This window comes from Tympanuchus pallidicinctus, unplaced genomic scaffold, assembly GCF_026119805.1.
Source record: "Tympanuchus pallidicinctus isolate F22 unplaced genomic scaffold, pur_lepc_1.0 scaffold8, whole genome shotgun sequence".
NCBI classification, from domain to species: domain Eukaryota; kingdom Metazoa; phylum Chordata; class Aves; order Galliformes; family Phasianidae; genus Tympanuchus; species Tympanuchus pallidicinctus.
Window position 1 is genome coordinate 10,216,602 of NW_026294802.1, and position 21,995 is coordinate 10,238,596.

Sequence of the window (21,995 nt, forward strand, 5' to 3'; positions counted from 1 at the left end):
CACTGATAGCTCTCAAATAACCTTATGTGCTTTATGCAGGTTCAATATAAAAAACTTCCAGAATCCACAGGTCCTGCTCAGTCTCAACCCACTAACAGTATGTGATGATGGACAGCAGCAGTCATACTATCCTTTAATTCTACCCAACCACTCTTCCTCCTAACTATTAGTGAACATTTGGGCCAATTTCAACCACGTCTGACAAAAGGCTTTCTATAAATAACGGCTGTCTCCAAGTACAAAGGCTAACCAAAATGAAAGCATGGCTAATCCTAGGTAAATAAAGATTCAAATCCATGTCTTAAGTGAGTCAAGGTAGTAATACAAGCTGTATATTTCTCAGCATAGGTGTGCCAGCTGCACAGTCAGCACACAGCTTGGAGCGAGGCACGATGCCTCTTGTTCAGCTGGTAGTTCAATGACACAGAAGATGAATGATGGTGTCAAAAGCAAAGGGAGAACAGAGAGTGTTGTGAGAAATAGGTATTGCAAGGACATGAGGCTGCAGAACACTGTGGCTAGAAAGGTGCTCTAAAAGCACAGGATATAAATCAACATGGAATAAGGTTTCATTATTCTGCTGGTCAAAGAATGACTTGAATAAAGCTGTGCTTGCATTAAATGAATCACTTCACTATATACAGAGATATTCAGGGCTTTTTTCCTTGTACAGCAGTTACTGTGCATGTGAAATTATCCCAGCAATATCAGATTAATCAGATCCCTACAAGAAGCAAAAAAAACCCAGATAAAACTGTGTAGGTTGACAAAATGTCAATACACACAATTGATAGCTTCTGAGCATCTTCTGAACGCATAAAACTGTAATGTACACAGTAGCTGCTCATGTTATGAAAATCTTTTCAGGCATACCTATAGACTGTTTCCAAGAATATTTAATTGAGAAAATTTGTTTTCTGGAAAATACTATTGTAATCATCATAGCACATAATTCATAACAAAGACTTCCTTAGCTTCTTTTCATTCTCATGAGAGAGAATATCACAGAGGAAAATAATTGCTTTGAAAAGTAAAATCCTGCATCTGCATTCAGGATAGCTGGTGTGTTTAGCTTGAATACAAGGTGCTGCTTTGTACTTCCCCTAAGAATAGACATTGTCTGCTAAAGTGTGAAGGTTGTCATGCTGACTTACAACATTAAAAGAAAATTGAAGACCTCATCATTTTATTGAGTCAGTCAAGGGCTAAGCGAGAATAAATACTTCTGAATTCAGTTTTTTCACAGTTCTTTTTTCGTATAACAAGCACACAAAACTGTATTTAAAGTAGAGCCAAAACCATGTCACGAATTTGTGAATATGCCTCTGGACATGATTCTACTAATCATTACGTGGAAAAAGGCCTGCCTAATAGGACATTAAAATCAATGGATCTTAAAGAGTATTTCAAAGAAGATCTGTTTCTCTTTACCCACTTTAGTGCTCTACAGGTAAAAAAAAGATAAGTTAAAGGAAGCAGGATGAATTTTGCTGATGCATCCTAATCTCAGATCATCTAATGTTCTAAGTAATACACCAGGCTGTTGGTTTGTTTGTTGTTGTTTTTTCCACATGCCTTATACTTCATACTTTGGGTAACATTGGGAAAACTAGGAAGAGTGGCTGATACATCAGAAGTCAGTGCTGCCATTCAGGGGAACTTGGATAAGCTGGAGAATTGGGCTGATAGGAAGTTCAACAAGGGGATATGCAAAGTCCTGCATCTGGGGATGATCAAGCCCATATACCAGAACTGGCTGAGAGTCAACTATCTGGAAAGCAGCTGTGCAGAGAAGGACCTGGGGTACTGGAGGGCAAGAAGTCAACCGTGACCCAGCAGTGCACCTTGATGGCAAAGGCAGACAATGGTATTCTGACCTGCTTTAGGAACAGCATCGTCATCAGGTGGAAGGAAGTGACGTTTCCCCTCAGCACTGGCGAGTGCTGGGACTCATAGGCCCATTTTTAAGAGAAGCCCAAAAGACAACCTTACCCATGCAAACCATTACATTTTAAAACTGAATTCAGCTCATAAATAATTTCTTTCCTATGCATAATTTTTAAAGTGTTCCTTGACTGTCAAAAAACGAAAATATTCTGGATCTAATTGTGATGTGGGAATTAATCACTACTGAAATCTTGTAAAAAATGTATAATACTTAATCGTTAAGTATTATATGTAAATGTAAAAATACTTTGAAGAAAGAACTCACATCTATTACAGCAGAGGTTGTGAAGACTTGCTTGTACAGACTAGCAACTAAAAAGGAGTAGAACTGTCACCTAGTAATGAATGAGAATTAAATATGCAGAATCAAAATCCTCCTTTTTCATACCAAAATAAGGACTGAACTATTAAGTTCTCATTCAGCATAGGTGTGTTGTAAGACTCTTACATGCTTTCCAATTCAAGATAAAAGCTACTGTGCTACTCAGCCAATTTGCTCTAATACCATAAAGGTATGTTGATATCTTTGTAATTTGCAGAGGAAATTTTCAGAAACTCAACTAAGACAATGATTGGCTTCTAATCAAAGTATTTCTTTGTTGCATGAAAGCTGAGAGTACAACCATCTTATAACAGAGCAAAATACATAAAGTAACTAAAAAAATACATTTTACTTTTTGAGGAGGAGTGATTTCTGTGTTTTCTTTCCACATTCTCATAACTTAAAGGAAAAGATTTCTGAAAAGCCTGAAACTCATTCAATTTTCCTACTAATTGTACAATTAAAAAAGGTATAATTTGGGGAATATATTACATAAGCTTAACTTTCATCTCCAAGCTAACTGACACTCAATAAGTTTTGTGTAAAATTTTCTCATACATGCTTTTAATATTCCTTGCTCTACATTCATTTCCTCCCCATATCAAATGCTCTTGTAATTTGTGCAGCCAAAGAGCAGGAAATATTACAAGCGGTTGGTGTTACCCTTAAAGAGTCTTGTTTCAAACCATATGTAAATGCAAGTTTTTCTATCTGAAGCCTACAAAGTGGTTCTGATTTTCAGGCATATTTGGAATTAATTTGCAGAACCTCCTTTCTACAAAATGCATAAAAATGGAGTGACATCTACTGAAATGTTGGTTATTATGCAGTAACTCTCATAATGTTTTGTACAAGCATAGAAGGAATATGAAAAAGGAAGTGGCTTTATCTAGTAACTGCACCTTAGTTCATTTCTTCTGATTATTCTGAAGCATGTAATTGTTTAAAGTGCTATCTTTTTCCTGCAAAAAAAGGAACTCAGTTACTTGCAAATTGCAGTTCCTGAGCCAAATTTGACATACTGTGATGCTGGGAGAAGATTTGCAAATTTTAACCTTCTCATCCATTGGAAAACATAAAGATCAACTTTTGGTATCTTCTGGTAGTTATGTTCTTCATAACTTCAGTACATCAAACGCATATCTAAGCCTCAATGAGACTGCAAGTATCATGATGACTAAAACCACAAAATGATTTATTTATTTCCAGAAAGCAGAGTTACAATTTAACCCAGCCAACTACAGATTTAAAAATAATTATTCATCTAAAGAAATGTGTTTAACAAGGGAAAAATGGAAAAATGGTTGTAAAATACTTCTGCCCAGCAGCAGTAAAGTTCACTATAAAATGTCTGTCTGCTTAAGAACTATTTAATATTCTTGGCAAATATTTGTAGTTATTGTTAATAGGAGTAGGAGCTTTTGAGGTTGTTCAAATTCCAGACCAATATTTCTTAAACCAAAAGATACATGGTTCCAAATCATATGTGATGAAAGTGACTTGTCCCACATCTAAGAATACGCAAACCACTTAACAGGACCATGTCAAAAGTCATTCAATGGCACGCGCAGGAAGTCTAACACCTGCACTGCAGGCCATACTGTCCAGGACTTCAAGACACCCAACAACTGGCACTGAAAATACCAGTGACAGTTTGAGATCACCAGTAAATTTATATTGTCCTCAAATTTTGGTCGGCATAATCCCAATAGATTAAAATTTTCCCTTCAGGTTTCCCTATGAGATAGGAGCAACAATCTCTAAGGGAGAAGGAAAAATGTACCTCAAAAGCTTTTTGAGAGGGAAACCCTTCGGCAGCTTTCACTGTTTATGCTTACAACAAGAATTCCAAGGACAGGAAAGCGCTCATAGAGAAAGCTTTCAGCAACAGTAATATTTTAAAAGCCGTCTATTAAGTGGCCTAGCCCACCTTTTAGGTTAGTAAATGAGTGTCAGTGGATGTGCTTTTTTAACTGTAAGGTTAGGTTTCTGTTGTTACAGTCTGAGATGATAGCAAAGAACCTCAAATATATGGACACAAGACAATGAACAACTAGCTGATGGTCCAGACATTACTACTTACTGAAGACATTCAAACCTTGAGAACTGGGAAAAGACAGCTTTACTCGTAACAAGTATGAAAAACCCAAATGAGCCATGGCACCTCTTATGGCCTGGAAAACAACATTCTCAGGCATTGCACAGTAGTCCAGGAGTGCAAATGTCAAAGGCTGACCAGCCTTGAAACACAAGATATCCATAAAAATACAGCATTTAGAATAGGAGTGGTGCAGTAACCACAGGAATCAGCAGAGAACCACTGTGGAACTGCTACAGCTACAAGTCTACTGCAGTAGCCCCAGCTTTCCCTCTTTCCACCTGCCTAATTCTTCAAGAATCTTTTGACCAGCCAGCTAATCATCCACAACAATGTATAGCATTTGGCTAGTTCATTTTCTCTCAAAACAGTTCAAAAGAATGTATGTACTATTGCCTTAATTCCATTTAGTAACTTATGAAAGAAAATAAGAAATAAAACGGGGCATTTAACATTTTCTCTAGAGGTATGTTTATAGCAAGCTGTCACTCCTAGCAGTTAAAATTACTTACTTAAGTGTAATCATTAGCTAAAAATTGTAAATAGGTAAAATATAAACATGCAGGCAACACAGGTTTCACAGCTAATTTCTGTGAAAGAAGCCAACCTTGAACAGGATGCAGAGTTCCACGTACAACAGCAGTCCATAACTGCTGTAAGGTAAAAGAACATCATCACTGCAACATTTGGAAGGAGCACGAGGCCTTGAGAAAGGCCTGAGCCCTTGAGATCTGTATGTGCTGTAGGCAGCAAGACTAGAACAAGCAAGTCTATGGAGGAAATCCAGAACTATTTTGGTACTGTACTGGAGCACAGATAGAAGTCTGATGGAAAACAGTACAAAACAATTGCTAGACAGTTGTTTGCATTTGTAATCGATGCATATCGTCTAAGAAAGCAGGACCACTGGTAAGAGCTTTGGGTGCACCTGACTAACAAGCAAACAGGATCCTCTTCTATGTGAAAGTTAATCTAGGGAGTAACCAAAGAGGACTATTATGAGAAAACTTTCAGATGTAAAGCTGTAAAACAAAGTAAAGAAAGTAAAAGCTGAAGGTCATCACAGTTGCTCTGCTCTTTAGATATCTGGAAATCAAAACGAAACAAAATAAAAGTAGATGCAAATGCTTCTAATTTTAAATGAATATAAAGGACAGGCACAGGCAAGGAGCATAAAGACTGAAGAGTAAAAAATCAATTTACAGTCAGCAAAGAACAAAAGTTACAATAATGAAATGCTTCATATTTAATAAAGAAAAAAAAGAAAAAAGGAAATATAGGACTGTAATGGGAAGGAAGAACAAGCAACCTGCTTTATGGAACACAGAAATACATGATTCCTTTTGTATCCTGTCTTTGTAAAAAATGGAGATGCCTGATCACAAACTTGTTCATATTAAGTCTGTAGTGCCTGAGGATAAATTCAATTTAAGTTTAGAGTGTCCTTAGAGAGCCAGATGAACAATCCATGAATTATCAGGGATCATTTTTGGAAACTGATTATCTTGGAGGTTAGCAAATACCAGAGAGCTGTAATAGGGAAAACAGAAACTGTATCTCTAAGGACCAAAAAAATATCACCTGGGGAATCTGCATGTCACTGGAATTTATTCCTAGACAAGTACTGGAACAAATTATTAAACAGACAATTTGTAAGTGTTGAGAAGACATAAAAGTGGTAAAACAAGAGCTAACATGAATTTGCAAAAAACTTGCTTCCATCAAAGTAACAGAATTTCCTCCTTTAACAAAACAGCTTGCCTAACGGGCACAGAAACAGATAAACTAATTCTTGACCGTAATAAAGGTTAGCAAGATGTTTTGATGCTACCCCATGCCACATTTACATTAGCAACCTCTGGCAATTAGTTATACAATGGGCAACGTGTTTCAAAAATATTAGTCATCATTAATATTAACATTCTGTTATCAAAGATGGTGAGCAAAATTAGTGATTATAATTTATTTAATCGATACCTCAGAAAAAAGTGCCCCTAGAGAATTTGCAAAGGCCAAGTTACGATAAGTCAAAGCACTCTGTAAGCCAAAATCAGAAGTCGGAAACATCTTGATAACTGGAGAAATGGTTTTAAAAATAGCAGTGCTTTAAAGTGCAAAATAATGTACAAAATCAAATAAAGAAATACAAAAGAGGATAAGAAGAGCCAGGCAGCAGTATAGTGGAAATATATCTGGTTATTATAATTACTGCAAGCTAATTACATATCAATCATATGATGTCGATGTAAAAACATTTGAAAAACATGCATTTTCACAAAACATTCAGCCTAAGTCTAATAAGATATTAGATATTCATACAAAATTTGGCTTGATGTTAACATTACATATTAAAATTCTAATTCATGGAGTAAATTATCGTCAACACATTCTCACAACTGGAAAGCGCACCACAAAATAGGAACCAATACAAATACTTCTTTACAAATCTATTTATTTGCCTGTAGTATCTGTGTTAGTTCTTACACTTACATATGTTGCAAGTAAATATTAAAATACTCTTTCGAAAATTTGCTCCTGGATGTCCAAAAGGAAATCCTTTGAAATAAAATTTTATTTACGTTTTCCTCAGTCAAAACAGTTTCAATATTCTATTTGTTAATACCTGTATATACCTCTACTTCCATTTTCATAGTTTCTTAATGCATGCTTTAGGTTTCTGTTTCTCACATTTAATACTTTAATAGTTGTAAACAGGATCAAGAAGCTCTCCTTGGCAGTTCAAATTAACAATTGTTGACATCAAAATCAAGACTTGCAATGAATATAGCAGATCCTAATTTGCATAAAAAACATTTACTGTAACAGACTTTCATCAAATGAAGGTGCATCAATTGCTATATTGAATTATACAATCCTGCCATGGTCTTACCATTGATTACCGGGGTATAAACAACAATTCCAACCAAGTTTGGATCAGATACAGTTGTGTCCAGAATAAGGCCACCAATACTGAAAGACAAAGTACAATATTTAGGATAAGGCAAACAGACACATTAGTCATTATTACAAAACTGTTTTAGTAATCTCATCCTTGTAATATCACAATTTTCTTCTCAGTTTATCTTACTAACCTTATTTACTTGTCAACCTCATTAACTTGCTACAGTTACTGGCTTAAATATTACAACTGGTTGTATAACAAAGACAACAGAATTTCATGCAATCGCTCATCTTCTAAGATTCATAGCTTTCATTTGACTAAATCACAGTGTTGATAAAAAGTTGCAGGAGATGAATAGTTCGAGTAGTTCACCATTTCCTTCATTAGATATGACACACTGCTGCTGAACCATTTCCACAGTGTATTGTTACCTTCTCCACTCATTCTAAACCATGACTTAACTATGTAACTTCCTAATTTTTGGAAGATTAGCCTCCATATTCTAGACGCTCCTTAAATGTTTCTTTTATGCAAAGTTAAATTAGATATATGGAGACAGAGGAGAGCCAAGGCAAACCACAACAGACTCACCTGCTTATAATCATGGCAGTTATAACAGGCTCCCATCCTGAATGGAGAACAGTTCTAGTAGCTGGGTGTTTGGCAGCTATGACAATCCCCATAGGAGTCAGAGCCAAAAAAAAGGCACCAACCAAAGGAGATATATAGTAATATGTTTCTGAAAAATAATACAGAAAAGTAAGTGTTTTGCTCTCCAGACATAATATAAGTTGTATTCTACATCAAGCAGTTGAGAAATTTTAATAGTTTTTATCACTACTGTTTTCACTATGCTATCCACTACTGCATCAAACAATATGGTGGGTATAACATCTACCGTATGTGATCACCTTCATCCATCCATCAAGGACAAAACTATCTGTGCAAAGTAGGAACCTTTGAAGAATGTTTTTGTTTGATGCTTAATGATAAAAATGCAATAAAGATGTGGAATATAAAACATTATTTTGTTACACATCTCTTAAAAAAAAAAAAAAAGGAACTGAACATGTTGAAAATACATATTTTTTAATATACAAATTCAGAGCATATGTAAATCTCCTTCTTGCCAAAGCACAGATAATATGCTAACCTTCCCCAACACAGAACATCTAAAATGATGCAAGCACCTGGTATAATATTGAAACATTTTTATTAGTAGTTCAGTTGCTTTATAATCTGTCTGCAAGACTGGAAATCCACACCCATAATTCCACTGCCTGCACCCATCCATCAGAACAGCATCATATTTCATAGAAACACAAATACAAATACCATTAACTGAGTACCATCATAAAACAGAACTAATAATGCAGAGAGCTGTCTCCACAGAAAGAGTAATAAATTTTTCGGCTTAGTTCAGTCTTAGAGTCCCCTCCACTCAGAAGCCATCACAGTGATCCAGAAATTCCTAATTCAACAGTGTGGTAAGCAACAGAAAATTTATTCTCATGGCAAATATATACGCAGCTCATAAAAACACCTCATTTTTGCATATATTATTTTTATGAGAAATGTGGCAATGTATTTAATGTTAAACACATTTCATCTGAATTTTCAGAATTTGGACAACTCAATGCAAAATACAGTTTAAATTAACAGGCTGAAGTTGTTCTATTTTTTATTTTTTTTTTTTAAAGTAGTATTGAGCCCCCAGTACAAGAAAGACAGGGAGCTGTTGAAGAGGGTCCAGAGGAGAGCCACAAGGGTGATCAGGGGACTGGAGCATCTGCCCTACGAAGACAGGCTGAGGGAGCTGGGCTTGTTCAGCCTGGAGAAAGGAAAGCTGCAGGGTGACCTCACTGCAGCCTTTCAGTACCTAAACAGCCTTAAACAGGAGGGGAATCAACTCTTTGAAAGGGCAGATAACAGCAGGAAAGGGGGAAATGGTTTTAAGTTGAGGGAGGGAAGATTTAGATTGGATGTCAGGGGGAAGTTCTTTCCTATGAGAGTGAGGTGCTGGAACAGGCTGCCCAGAGAGGTTGTGGATGCCCCATCCCTGGAGGTGTTCAAGGCCAGGTTGGATGGGACCCTGGGCAGCTTGGTCAGGAATTAAATGGGGAGGTTGGAGGCCCTGCCTGTGGCAGGGGGGTTGGAGATTCATTATTCTTGAGGCCCCTTCCAACTCGGGCCATTCTGTGATTCTGAGATGTAGAACACATAAACTCTTCAACAAAGACAAATACCCAGTATATATAAAAATATTCCCACCCAAGCATTATGACTTATTACAAAGCTTGTAAATTCAAGCAATTACTACTTTGATGTTATCATGGTGGAGGGAGGGATAACAGCTAAAATTACTCCTTAAGAATCATTCCAGTATTTTTAGATGTTACTGTCCTTCTGCATTGACTGGTAACAACCTCTGCAGCAGAGCTGGCACAAGGGACTAAGATTCCTATCACAGTGTAAGCTAAAAGTAGAAAGCTATCAGAATGAGAAAGAGACAAAGTCCAAAAGAGAAGTAATTTTTCCATTCCTTTTCTAGCTATTTTACAATATATTATATCCTTCCTTCGTAGTGCCTTTTTTCAGTCTTTTTTTTCTATAAGCAAAGAGATGGGCCTAATGTAAAAAAGTCTAACTCAAAAGAACATATACATGATACTTTTGTTCTGTCAAACAATAAAAAAGAAGAAAAAAAGTACTGATAGAAAGTTCTTGAACTTTTTGTCATGTGGACCGCTGCTTACTGCACAGCTAAATGCATTTAGCAGAGGGTTGTTAGAGTTAGGGTAGTATGGCTGTGTTGCGATTGGACTTGATGATCTTTAAGGTCTTTTCCAACCTGAGCAATTCTATGATTCTATGATTCTTCCCTCCACTTGCAGCAAAGAAAGATCCCTGTGTATACTACAGCTGGTCACATGGAAAGGCATCATTTATTTTATACCTATTTTCTTAAACCTCTGATACTTCCCTCTTTTTCTCCTTTTAAGAGACGTTATGTTCCTTTTACTTATTCATTTTCTCCCTCTATGTCTGTTCTCCTCATATGCACCCAAGTTGAGGCACTCACATACACCAGAGCCACAATAACTGAAAGGTCAGAATGAGAAAACAGTTCAAAGATAGGATCCTCTGTTGCAAAACAAACAAACAAAAAACACTTAGCAGCAGAATAGAGATGCAGTGTTGAGCTTTATCCTAATTATTCACCAGTTTTTAAAGATCTCTCACTTGCACACTTGCCCATTTACTTTTATGACAGGATTTTTACTAACATAGGAAATTAAAGTTCACAAAAGCATGGCATTAACAATGTAAAGAACTTGTTAAAACGTGTTTGTGAGAAAAGGGAGAATATTTAACTATCAACATCAGTCTCTAAGCCTTGAGAGCTTGTTCAAGAATTACTAAGAACACTAAAAATAAGCATTCTTCTAGTCAACTATGTTGTGTAACTCCTTCTTCTGGGAAATAAAAAGAAAAAAAAGCACAAAGATAAAAGAGAAACCATTCCAGCAAATGTACAATGATTAGTAACCAAGAGCTACTTAATAAGCAGCTTTTAATAAATTATGTAAAATAAAAAATGCATATACAAATGTATCATCCTGCCACAGAAATGTTTTATATGGTATAAGAAAAAAGGAAAAAAGTGGAAGACAGTCTTCAGTGTACAGTGATTCATGAACTATAACCAAAATAATTGCAATCTACATGTGCAGTGCAACAGGACTGTAATATTTCAGAAATCAACAAACAGCCAAAAGCAATGGAAACTTTGCAACTCTTATGAAACGCAATTAACTCATGGCTGATTTTCAACCCTTTTCACTATAGGTGAACTCAACAACAGCAGCTACATGAAAGAAAGAAATGCGTACCTATACAATATGACAGCTTTTCAATCTACAGTGAGGAAAGCAAAAGTTAGATAAACTTTCAAGAGGGTGAATATATGTTTTATAGTAATTTTTAAAAACTGTTTAGTGATATAAAAGATGATAAGAAAGAAAATGCAACAAGTGGTTTTTTTACATGCATGAGAGAGGGCTGTCAAGACTACTCAGCAATAGCAAAAATTTCCTCTGAGACAGCAAGTGAGAGGAGTTATTTTTTTGGCCATATTTTAGTGTTTGTACATATTTTACTACGTACAGATGTCTCAATTTTATCATGGAGAAAAATACAGAGAAAAATTTATACCTGACACCTTTCAATGGAAACAGACATAGACCAGATTATAAAAGCTACCCAGTGTTACAAGAAGAGTCTTGTAGAGTCAAGAGTCTCTTCCTGAAAAGAACAAAAGCCAAGAGTGGTTCTCAGAAGCGGAGATGTTTGATGTCAGGATGAGTCCAGAGCTTAGATTTAAACAAAACAAAACAATAGCGACAAAAATAATACAAACTTCTGTTATGATAGTATACTAGCACTCTATTAGGATTCCCTGCTTAAAAAGTACTAGAGAGAATGATGAATGGATGAATAGGCTATCAGCCATGCACATACTGCTAAAGAGGAAAACATCAGGTATACATATTAATCAATTTACCCGTTTTAGACTACACAACTAAAATTTATCTAGTTTTTACGGGAAAGAAGATGTAAAATTTAAGCTAAGGCAGCTGTTTCTTTATATAACTTTAAATTATACATCTCATCTATTAAGTTTATCTAAAAAGAGAACCATAGAAGCAATTAATAGTTCAGAAGCATATAACAGAAACTATCACAAGTAAGCTATGCTAGAATACAGCTCCCTGCAAGACCAGAGAAACTGCTCAGCACAATCCAACTCTTAGAAACAGCATGCAGGACTTTCCTTTAGCTATGGGACACTCTACTGGTAGAAAAGTTTACTACAAAAATCTTAGGAAACTGTAAGGTCCAGATGCACCCCAGTCATATTCAATTCACAGAGAAATAAACAAATTATTCTACAGTAGCTGGAGAAGGGGAAATGGAATAACTGACCCCCCTTTTAGGGCTCATTTATCTCCACTTTGATCACTTTGTAATCTTTATCTGGTAGATTTTTACATGGTAGATGTAATCCTGCTCAGTCTGCTTTGGTGGCTCTGCTATGGAGTTTATGACGTCTACTAGAGAAATATAAATTCTAGAAACACTCAACAGTTCTTCAACGAAGTTGAGCCTGTGAGCCTGAGTAAATAAAGAAGGAGGAAGGAGAGAAAAGGTTCCCAACCAAGTCCTTACTGATCTTCAGTTTTTTAAGCCCCCATCTCCTCAGTAAACACTGACAGCCATCAATCGTGTCTAGAGAACTCAGATGCACAACATTTATTCCTTACGCAGGTATCTACTGCGATGTACTGTGCAGTGTGGTGCCACTGAAAATAATGCAGCCACTGGCAGGAATTAGATATGAATTAGAACCACACTACTTCTGGCATTGGTCAGCCAGGAGAAGAGGAGGTTCAGGTTCATCATTGCTCTCTACAGTGAGCTGAAAGGAGGCTGTGGTGAGGTAAGGGTTGGCCTCTTCTCTGAGGTAACAGTGATGGGATGAGAGGGAATGGCCTCAAGTTGCACCACATTTAGGTTTGATATTAGGAAACACTTCTTCTCAGAAAGAGTGGTGATGCACTGGCACAGGCTGCCCAGGAAGGTGATGGAGTCAAGGCGTTCCAGAACTGCTTTGTCTTCTCAATCTACGCCTAAGAAGACTTGAAAGATAGGCGCATGTATTTACGGCACGTTCTGTAGTTAGAATAGGCGTTAAACGAAGTCACCCCGTGAGCTCGAGTGACGAGGTGCCAAGGGTGGGCCTGGAGCGCCCCCTAGCGGCAGCTCCGCCCCCTGCTGGGGCGTTCCTGCTGGAACGGGGAACACGGCCAGAAGGACGCAATCCTCCGTGTGAAATTCCTTTCCCCTGGCTATGTAAGTACGTAGCAATGTGTTAGAAGGCGCCGTGATGTTATGCAATACGTACAATGCGCAGTAATTACGAAGCGCACGAATTTGAATCATAAAGATCGAGGCAGTTCAACACCTTCAGTGCAAAGGGACAAATCAACAGGGCTCTGGGAAGCACATAACTGACACGGGGCATGCAAGAAAACTGGCTTCTCCCTACCTGCCATATCACTACCATCCCCCACACAAAGGTGGCTTCTAGGGATAAATAACATACCGAGGAACATACTCACCAAGGCAAGCATAAAGACCCTGACTTATCCACGCTAGAATAGCAAGAGTGATAAGATCTCCAAAGCTTGCTGCTATAGGAGTGGCAACATTGTCAGGATTAATTCCAGTCTTCTTTGATCCAACAATAACTCCAACCATTATTATTCCTAGATTCAACAAAGAAGAAAGAACAGTAATGGTATCTACTGTTGTAATCACTTAGGAAATTTCAAGATAATGGCAAGTGGAAACCTAGTAATTAAGTCTTTGCTTTTGTCCCTCTCACTTGACTGACTACTCTTTTAAGTTTCAGTCATTTTAAAAAATTAAGTTAGATTTTAAAAGAAAATGACACTAAGCATACACAAAAAAAATCAAGAACCATCTGTATAATGTATTATTTTGCTTATGATTAGAATTAGCCAGACTGAAATTGTAAATCAACCATTCCCTGAAGAAAAAACATTCAGCATATTACTTCTACGTCCCATTAACTTTGGATGATTGAAATTTTAATGCCTCTACCCTGAAAACAACATTAGATAACATATCCATGTGTCTGAAATTGAGAAAAACTGATATTACAATTTTCATCTATTTTAGCAAGTAGCATTATTTATTGCAGGCTAAATTAGGAGCTCACTTTCAGAAAAACTGCCTAGAGAATCACATGCCAAGAAATTCTCAACAGGACTGAAATGATGTCAGATTTCCAAAGTGCCTGTTTCATGCAAAGGAGGTTGATGTTCAGATAGTAATCTCCTGCGCAAGCCCATCACCAGATAACACCGAAAGTTTATTTTCATGTCCACCTAATATATGAGAAGGGGAAAAAACACATTAATGTTCCCCAGCTCTCCTGCTGCTCTTAATTCTGTAGCATGATCAAATTCAATGGCTTTGTAGCTATTAAAAAAAAAGTGTAAGCTCTTAATTGAATGCATAACCTTAACAATTTCATAATTTTGCAACAATTTCATAATAACTTGCATAAATAAGCAAGTCAATTTAATAGAAAGGAAGCAACATATTTTACTTGATCTACTATTATTAAGGCTTCTGATACTGTGGTTTTTTAAGAATATTTCAAAGGTAGAGTCACTCCTTTTTCACCCTTCTGTCCTGTAAGTACTGCACTCTACAGCTAAATATTTCCTGACAACTGGCAAGAGACGTTTAAATCCATCACACTGTGTGGCTCAGGACAGATACATCGATGCTGCTTGCAGAAGGGGACCTGAACTTGACCCAAAGCCTTCACACAGCAAACCAAATTGTTCACTTCAGAAACAAAGCAGAGCAGAGGATAATATACAAGCTGCGTGGATAAACAGGAAGTTTGGATTCAGCTGAACTAAAATCGAAGCTCACTTCATCTTAATTACAAATATGTCCTACCTGTTTACTATTAAGAATAAACTTTGTACATCACTGAATACAGAAAGTAGGAGAAAACAAATTCTTCACCCTACAAGGTAAAATCTAAAAGACATATGTTTTGTTTTAGACATGCTAAGGAGGACAGAAAATCAAATATTTTTGAAAGAATATGACAGATGTATGCAATACTCAGGCTTACATGGAAATTGTAAAAGGGCATCCTACCCGTAACTGTGTTTCAGATGTTTTAGACCCTATTGGACTTAATTTTTTCATGAACAGCAGCATAATATACACTCAGCATGCAGAGAGAATTAAAAAGCTATAAAAGGTAACATATATACTTCTTTTACCTTGTAAAAGAGAAGCTATGAATGCAGTTGCTACACTGCTAGAACACAGAAGGATTGAATGACTGAAGCTGTATTTGCCTTCTGGAATCCAGCCCAATATAACTGCTGCCACTGCTGCCAGAAAACCAACTACTGTTGCCTGAACCTGGAAAAATAAAAGAATGAAAACAATTGTTTTTTAGTGATAAGTGACTCCTAAAATAGTTGATAGTTTTAAGAGGATTGCAGAATGATTTTGTTATTCTTTCCTCCACATCTATTTGCAAGCTGTAAAGGGAGCATGCTCCGCTCATCTACTTTGTGGAGATAGTGATAACTCTAGCTGACCAAGAAGAAACATCTCATGCTAACAGGAAAGGCCTTAACCACAGTTCACAGACTGAAGAATAACAGAAGTCAGATTAGGGAAAAGAGCTGAGGAATTACAAGGAGCAAAAGATGAAATGCTTCAGAGGTTCCTAAGCCACTTAAAACAATGAAGTCACAGCATAAACTTTTCACTTATTCTTGAGTATGTTGCTTTATAACACAGCACATGAAATAGTTCTTAAGATTAAGAAATAGTTGCTTTGGAGATCAAGCACTCCTTTCCTCAAATGAACAAACTATTTAAAATATTGCTTGTTACCCAAAAGCTCCATCACATATTCTTTAAACGTTGAATCCAATGAAAATACAGCACTGAAAATATTTGGGAGGTCAAATTCCTTAGAAATGTGCTTTCAAAAAAATTAAAAGGAAGTACCCTTGCTGCAGGCCCAAAGAATACTTTACTTTATATTTATTGTGATAAATATAAGTTTCTATTGCTTTATAGAAGAACTATGCAGCACTAAAAAAGATCAGTCACAAAAACATTGCACATTAAGTATGAGACTTAAGTAGAATTTGTTTCCTTTTAACACTGGATCCTTCTTGTCCACATTTGTGGTGGGCTTTTTAAATAACTTCATTTACTTAAAAAAGTTAATAAAAAATCAATTACACTTACCTGTTTTAAGGCCAAATTGCCAATTATCAAGTTCCATTTCTCAATGGGAGAATCCATTTTTCCAATATTTACCTGTCAAAATTGTAAGAGAATTAGAGACATTTGGGTTTAAAATTGTATTACTTTAAAAATTCACTAACAAGGCAGAAACCCACAAGTAATTCAAATCTCATTGCAAAAAGAGACATTCTGAAAGTAAACTAAAACTTCTCTGTGCTTTTTCAAGTTAAACATTCCGGTTGATTTAAAATTGTATTTAAACCATCTATACAAAAGTAGCTAAGCTCAGTGCAGCTTTACATGCTAACTTGTTTAACATTAGCTTATTGTGCAAGGTACACTAGCTGCCTTGTGTTCCAGGAATGTCCAGGCACCACTAGTGATTAGATCAGAGGCTGAAAGGGAAAGTTCTCAGTGTTCAATCACCACAGGCTGAGCTTGTTTCTGTGGCCGTTAAATTCCATAAGCCAATCAAAAACTGCACAGGAATACAGTGTATGAGCACAAACACTCTCGTGGGAGTGTGTTAATTGACTGCAGTAAAAATACTTGCATTCAGACATTGGAAGTGATTAGAGAAGATGATAGACCACATCTCATTGCCTTTAGTATTCTAATTTTTCATTTACACAGCACAGCTACAGACTTACGATGCTTTAATGATATAGGTCCAATTGAAACACAATTGCTGGAAAGACAGTAAAGTAATTATTCTGACAAAAAGTATGCACATACTTTTACTGCAGTATTTCATACCTGCATTTATTTTTTGAATTAAACGAAAACTCTGAAGATAGCATGTACCACTGCAATATGACAATATTTAAAATAACTTCCTTCTTGAACTAAGTTTTTAATATTTTTTAGCATAAGCTGCAGTGATGTTGTCCACAGAATCCTAATCTTTAAAGCACTTTATATTTCTCTATAGGTCTTAATGCATATTTTTTTCCTCTTCTGATAATTTCTGATTGGTTTTACTTCTGTTCCATATTGTTCTATTTGTGATATTAATCAGTTGTGCAGAACAAAGTATTAAAAAAACAGCAGCTTAAAAAAGGAAAATGAAATAAGACACTATCTCAGTCTGCACTGTCATTATTTTATGGTGTTTGAAATACAATCAAAGCCCCACAGGGAGGTGATTGTCCCTCTACTCTGCTCTTGTGAGGCCTCATCTGCAGTACTGTGCCCAGGTCTGGGACCCCCATTACAAGAAAGACAGGGAGCTGTTGGAGAGGATCTAGACGAGAGCCACAAAGATGATCTGGGAACTGGAGCATCTCTCCTACGAAGACAGGCTGAGGGAGCTGGGCTTGTTCAGCCTGGAGAACAGAAGGCTGTGGGGTGACCCCATTGCAGCCTTTTAGTACCTAAAGGGAGCTTACAAACAGAAGGGGAGTCAACTCCCTCATCCCAAGCTGGATGTGGCTCTGAGCAACCTGGTCTAGTGACTGGCAACCCTGCACATATCAGGAAGGTTGAAACTAGATGGTCATTATGGTCCTTTTCAACCCAGGCATTTTATGACTCTGTACAAGGGTAGATAATGGCAGGACAAGGGGAAATGGTTTTAAGTTGAGGGAGGGAAGATTTAGGTTGGATGTCAGGGGGAAGTTCTTTACAGAGAGAGTGGTGAGGTGCTGGCACAGGCTGCCCAGAGAGGTTGTGGATGCCCTGTCCCTAGACGTGTTCAAGGCCAGGTTGGATGGGGCCTTGGGCAGCCTGGTCTAGTATTAGACGTGAAAGTTGGTGGTCCTGCCTGTGGCAGGGGGGTTGGAGCTTGATCTTTGAGGTTCCTTCCAACCAGGGCCATTTTGTGATTCTGTGATTCTATGAACCACCTTTGTATTTTTTTTAAATATATACAATCAATGAATTAAATGACAGGCAATGGAGAGCTTCTTTTTTTTTTTTTTTTTTTTTTTTTTTGTTCTTTGAAGAAGCATTTAAAAAGTATCCAAAAAACCTGTTAAAACAGTAATTTTGCAAAATAGCCAATCCAATCCAAAAGTGAGCTGCTACCAGAAAGTGCAGTTCTTTTTTCCCCTACCATTGGCTACATGTTTGTCATTCTTCAGCCAGATCCACCAGTTCCACGAGTGAGTTCACATCAACTCGCATGTCAAGCAGAGACTGATGGAAAACATTCTTTTGTGTAGTGAAAAGTTTGGGTTTTTTTCCCTACAAAATGATCTGATCCACCCATGGTGGCACGAATACTCTTCGGATTTGAAAGGAAGAAGGAAAGTAGGAGGACTTCTTTCAGCTGCAGATTTCTATTAAGTGAGGTAAAGTTTATTGATATACTGTGGAATACACGAATCCAAACAAAAGGCTTGTAAAGTCACATTGCTAGCCTGATAACACACAGTAAAAATGAGAGTCTGAATAAAGTTGACAGGGATGTCTGGATGAGTGGGTTTTGGTGTTTTTTTTCTTTACTTCCTCTTAAAAAGGGAGAAGTAATAAGGAGAAAAGGCAACAGTGTGAATAGAGAAGATGAGAATGACGCAAAAAAAGCCAAAACAACACTGAAGAATACAAAACATATCACATACATATCATGCTTGAGCAGGCAGTTGACCTAAGTATACCTCATACACTTTTCAAGGAGTAAGAGAAAACTGTTTACATCCACGCTAATGCCAAAGACAAGTACAAGCTATGCCCTGAAATTGACTGAAACCACAGTCTTGAGACAGTGAAATGACTGATTCCAAACTAGAATGATCAGTAGCAAACAGCTAAAGCAGAAATTTGAGCAAGAAGATGAAGGTAGGTGATCAGGTAAAACTTGAAACCAAAGGTACTACTGATAAGAGAAAATAATTAGTTTACAACTCCAAAAGCACAGACACAAATACAAATTCATATGCAATTATAAGCTAGCTGAGCAAGAATTATCTCCAACACTGAAGTCATGCTAGGAATTTTATCTCCGAAGCAAAGTTATTCACAGGGGCACAGTCTTGCGTTTAAGATGTATCTGGTGGGGAGCTGGCTTTGGCAAATTTAGGAGAGAAGATTAATCGTACAACTGCCTGCCAATAACTGCTTAGATATGTCCTGTATTAATATATTCCTTCAGTTTTCACTTAGGGTGAGGATAACAGAAGCAAAGATGGGATGGCTGAAGAGAGTCACAGTCAATTAAATCAAAATTTATGAAATGTGCAAAAGTCAGAGTAATCTCAGAGAACTGGCATGTAAATTGCAGGTCCAGTAGCAAGCTGTTTGATTAAACTTTTCAGAAGGAATGATACTGTACAATATCGCACCTGTTCTCAAAAACTGGGGAAGGCAGAGCAACCACTGCAACTGTTCATGGGTTTAAAGTCTTGTGTGGTTCTATGTGGTTCAGTGATTGTGTCATCAGGAAATGCCAAGGAAATCAGAGCTTCCACATGCAACACTGCATTGTCTGAAGAAATGTATGCTTTTCCAGCCTCTTCTTGGTCAGTTAATCTACCTTTATGTTGGCAGTAACCTGGCTTGGTCAAGATAGCCATGGAAAATGTTTGCTGTGACGTAAGAGGAAGCCTTTCATGATATGCTTGAATAAAACCAACTGAAGCATCAACTGACTTACGTTTTGGTGAGACTTAACGGCACTGCTAAGTGACAATAGCAATACTTCTCAAACTAAGCCCCTTCATATTGGGCTGTTCTTATGGGGTTTGTGCTTCAAATGGCCAAACTCAAATGGCTCTGAAAAAAATCAAGCTTAAGACACCTGCAGATTATATTATCACACAGATTATAAGATTTCCATTCCATTCAGGGTTAGGGAAAGGGGAATGAACCCCATAATGTCCATTTTAGTTAATCACTGAGAATGCACCCACTATTGTAGAAACTCCAGTGTCAATTTTCTCTGTGTGAGGAAGATCAACTCCTGTCAGTTCGGTAACAGTTGACAGATGATATGAACTGGGGTTAGCATAACACAAGGAAACCTTCACTGGATTGCTACAGTTATGTCCATCACAGTGTGCATTTGGGCAATGATTCAGTATAACGTGATAATGAAATTTACTAATGACAGAATGGTGAGAGGCCTTGTCAATACAAAGCATTTCAAACTGGATGACCTTGAGGATTACATCAAAAGTGATGATGTTCAATAGTACAAGTGCAAGGTCATGCACTTAATAGACTAACAATGTTTCTGCCAGAATATGGGAGTGACAACTGGAAATAACACAAAAGAAGAAATACTAGGACATGGTAATTGATTGCAAAGTAACTATGAGGTCCCAGCTTGACATTACTAGGAGAATAAATAGATATAAACAGGAAAGTTTCAAGAGCAATTGTACAGAGAAATATGGAAGTGTTATTTTACAGTGTTATATTGAGGTCTCATCTGCAGTTACACACACCTTTGACCCAGCATTTTCTACAAAGATTCATGCAAGCAGGAACAGGCAGAGAGAAGGTGGCCTTGATGGCAAATGGAAAGCTTATCTTACAAAGGAGAAGTACTGCAAAGGTGGCGTTGTACGGAAATACATAATTCAGGCACTAGAAATAGTTTAGCCACATAATTAGAACGCTGTTCACAATAGCTACTCCCACACACAGAAAAATACATATGCTAAGGCAGTTTGGCTTGTTTAGGCTAAAAAAAAAAAGAAGGTACAGAACATCTCTTAAGATGTAGAAAAGAACTATGACACATACAAAAGAAGATATTAAAAAAAAAGAAATAGTTATCTTGCAATGCTAACAAGAAAAAGAAAGATGACAAAAAGCATAAAATTATTTAGCTAGAAGGTTAATAAAATCAAACCTTCCAGTTTCATCAACAAAGGTCTGGAATAGCTTCATTTCAGAGTTAAGAGGTCCATGGAAAAACATGTTCAAAATATATAAAATCTGCATGTTAGCATATTGAAACCCCACCAAGGTCAGAGATATTAGACAACCTTACAGAGTACACACGTAAATCTCAATTATCTAATATACTGTTCTGAATGATGGCTTAGAAGAGACCAAAGAAGTAAAATATTGATGTGTGGTGATTGGAAGAGGCTTGCCTTTTTAACGCTGTCAATTTAATAACAGATTAAACAGCTCCTGCAAAAGCCAGATTAAGCCATAAACATAAAACACTAGTGTTCCAAAGATTTGTTTTCAGGAATTTACAATACCTATCAGAAGAGAAAGTTACTTACTGCAGTTGACAGCCTGGATGCCAAGGTCATTTCCAAATTTCCTTTGAGACCAAGAAGAGCAGGAACCAGGATAAAAACTTCAGTAACATTCTTGAATACATCCCAGTGCTATTTAAAGGATACAGTGAGGAAAAAAAAAAAAAAATCAATTGAAAAATGCCCTTTAGACCATCTTAAAAGTAGTGCCAAAAAATCTGTAACTTATAATTTAGGTCTCTAAAAAAATCGACCTTTGAAGATTAGACCCAAAAGTCTTTAAGGCAAGAGTTGCTATCCATCTAGTTAATACAGAACTGTGCCTGCATACCACTACTTCAAAGACCAGAATACGAAAAGCAAGCAATACAAAATCTCCTAAACTAATTTCTCCACTACTGCACTTTCTCTGCGTATTTAAAATAGAGATTAATTATAGGTCACTAAAAAATTATTCTTCCTGTTTTATCAGTATTTATTTTACTCTCTCCGAGAACAGTTTAGGTACTTAATCTGTTTGATGCATACAATTTCTGTTTGATTAAGCATATTAATTTTGGCCACTTAAACTGCACTAATACTACTACATCAAAGTCATCACCAGAAAAAAAAAACATTTATAACATTTATTTGTACTAGCAGGATGCTACAACTTAGGCTTACAAAAAAACTAAAACCAAAAAT

At 36.8% G+C, this 21,995-nt stretch overlaps 1 protein-coding gene across 1 annotated transcript in view; it reads right to left on the reverse strand.

Moving 5' to 3' along the window:
* The window catches only part of SLC41A2 (solute carrier family 41 member 2), a 48,327-nt gene that overhangs the window by 15,168 nt on the left and 11,164 nt on the right, over positions 1-21,995 (reverse strand). The window contains exons 3-8 of the mRNA XM_052667328.1: positions 21,336-21,443; positions 16,156-16,227; positions 15,165-15,309; positions 13,452-13,598; positions 7,861-8,008; positions 7,258-7,337 (exon numbers count right to left, since the gene is read on the reverse strand). Coding sequence (XP_052523288.1) covers positions 7,258-7,337; positions 7,861-8,008; positions 13,452-13,598; positions 15,165-15,309; positions 16,156-16,227; positions 21,336-21,443 — 700 coding nt within the window. The remainder of the gene's footprint in view (positions 1-7,257; positions 7,338-7,860; positions 8,009-13,451; positions 13,599-15,164; positions 15,310-16,155; positions 16,228-21,335; positions 21,444-21,995) is intronic.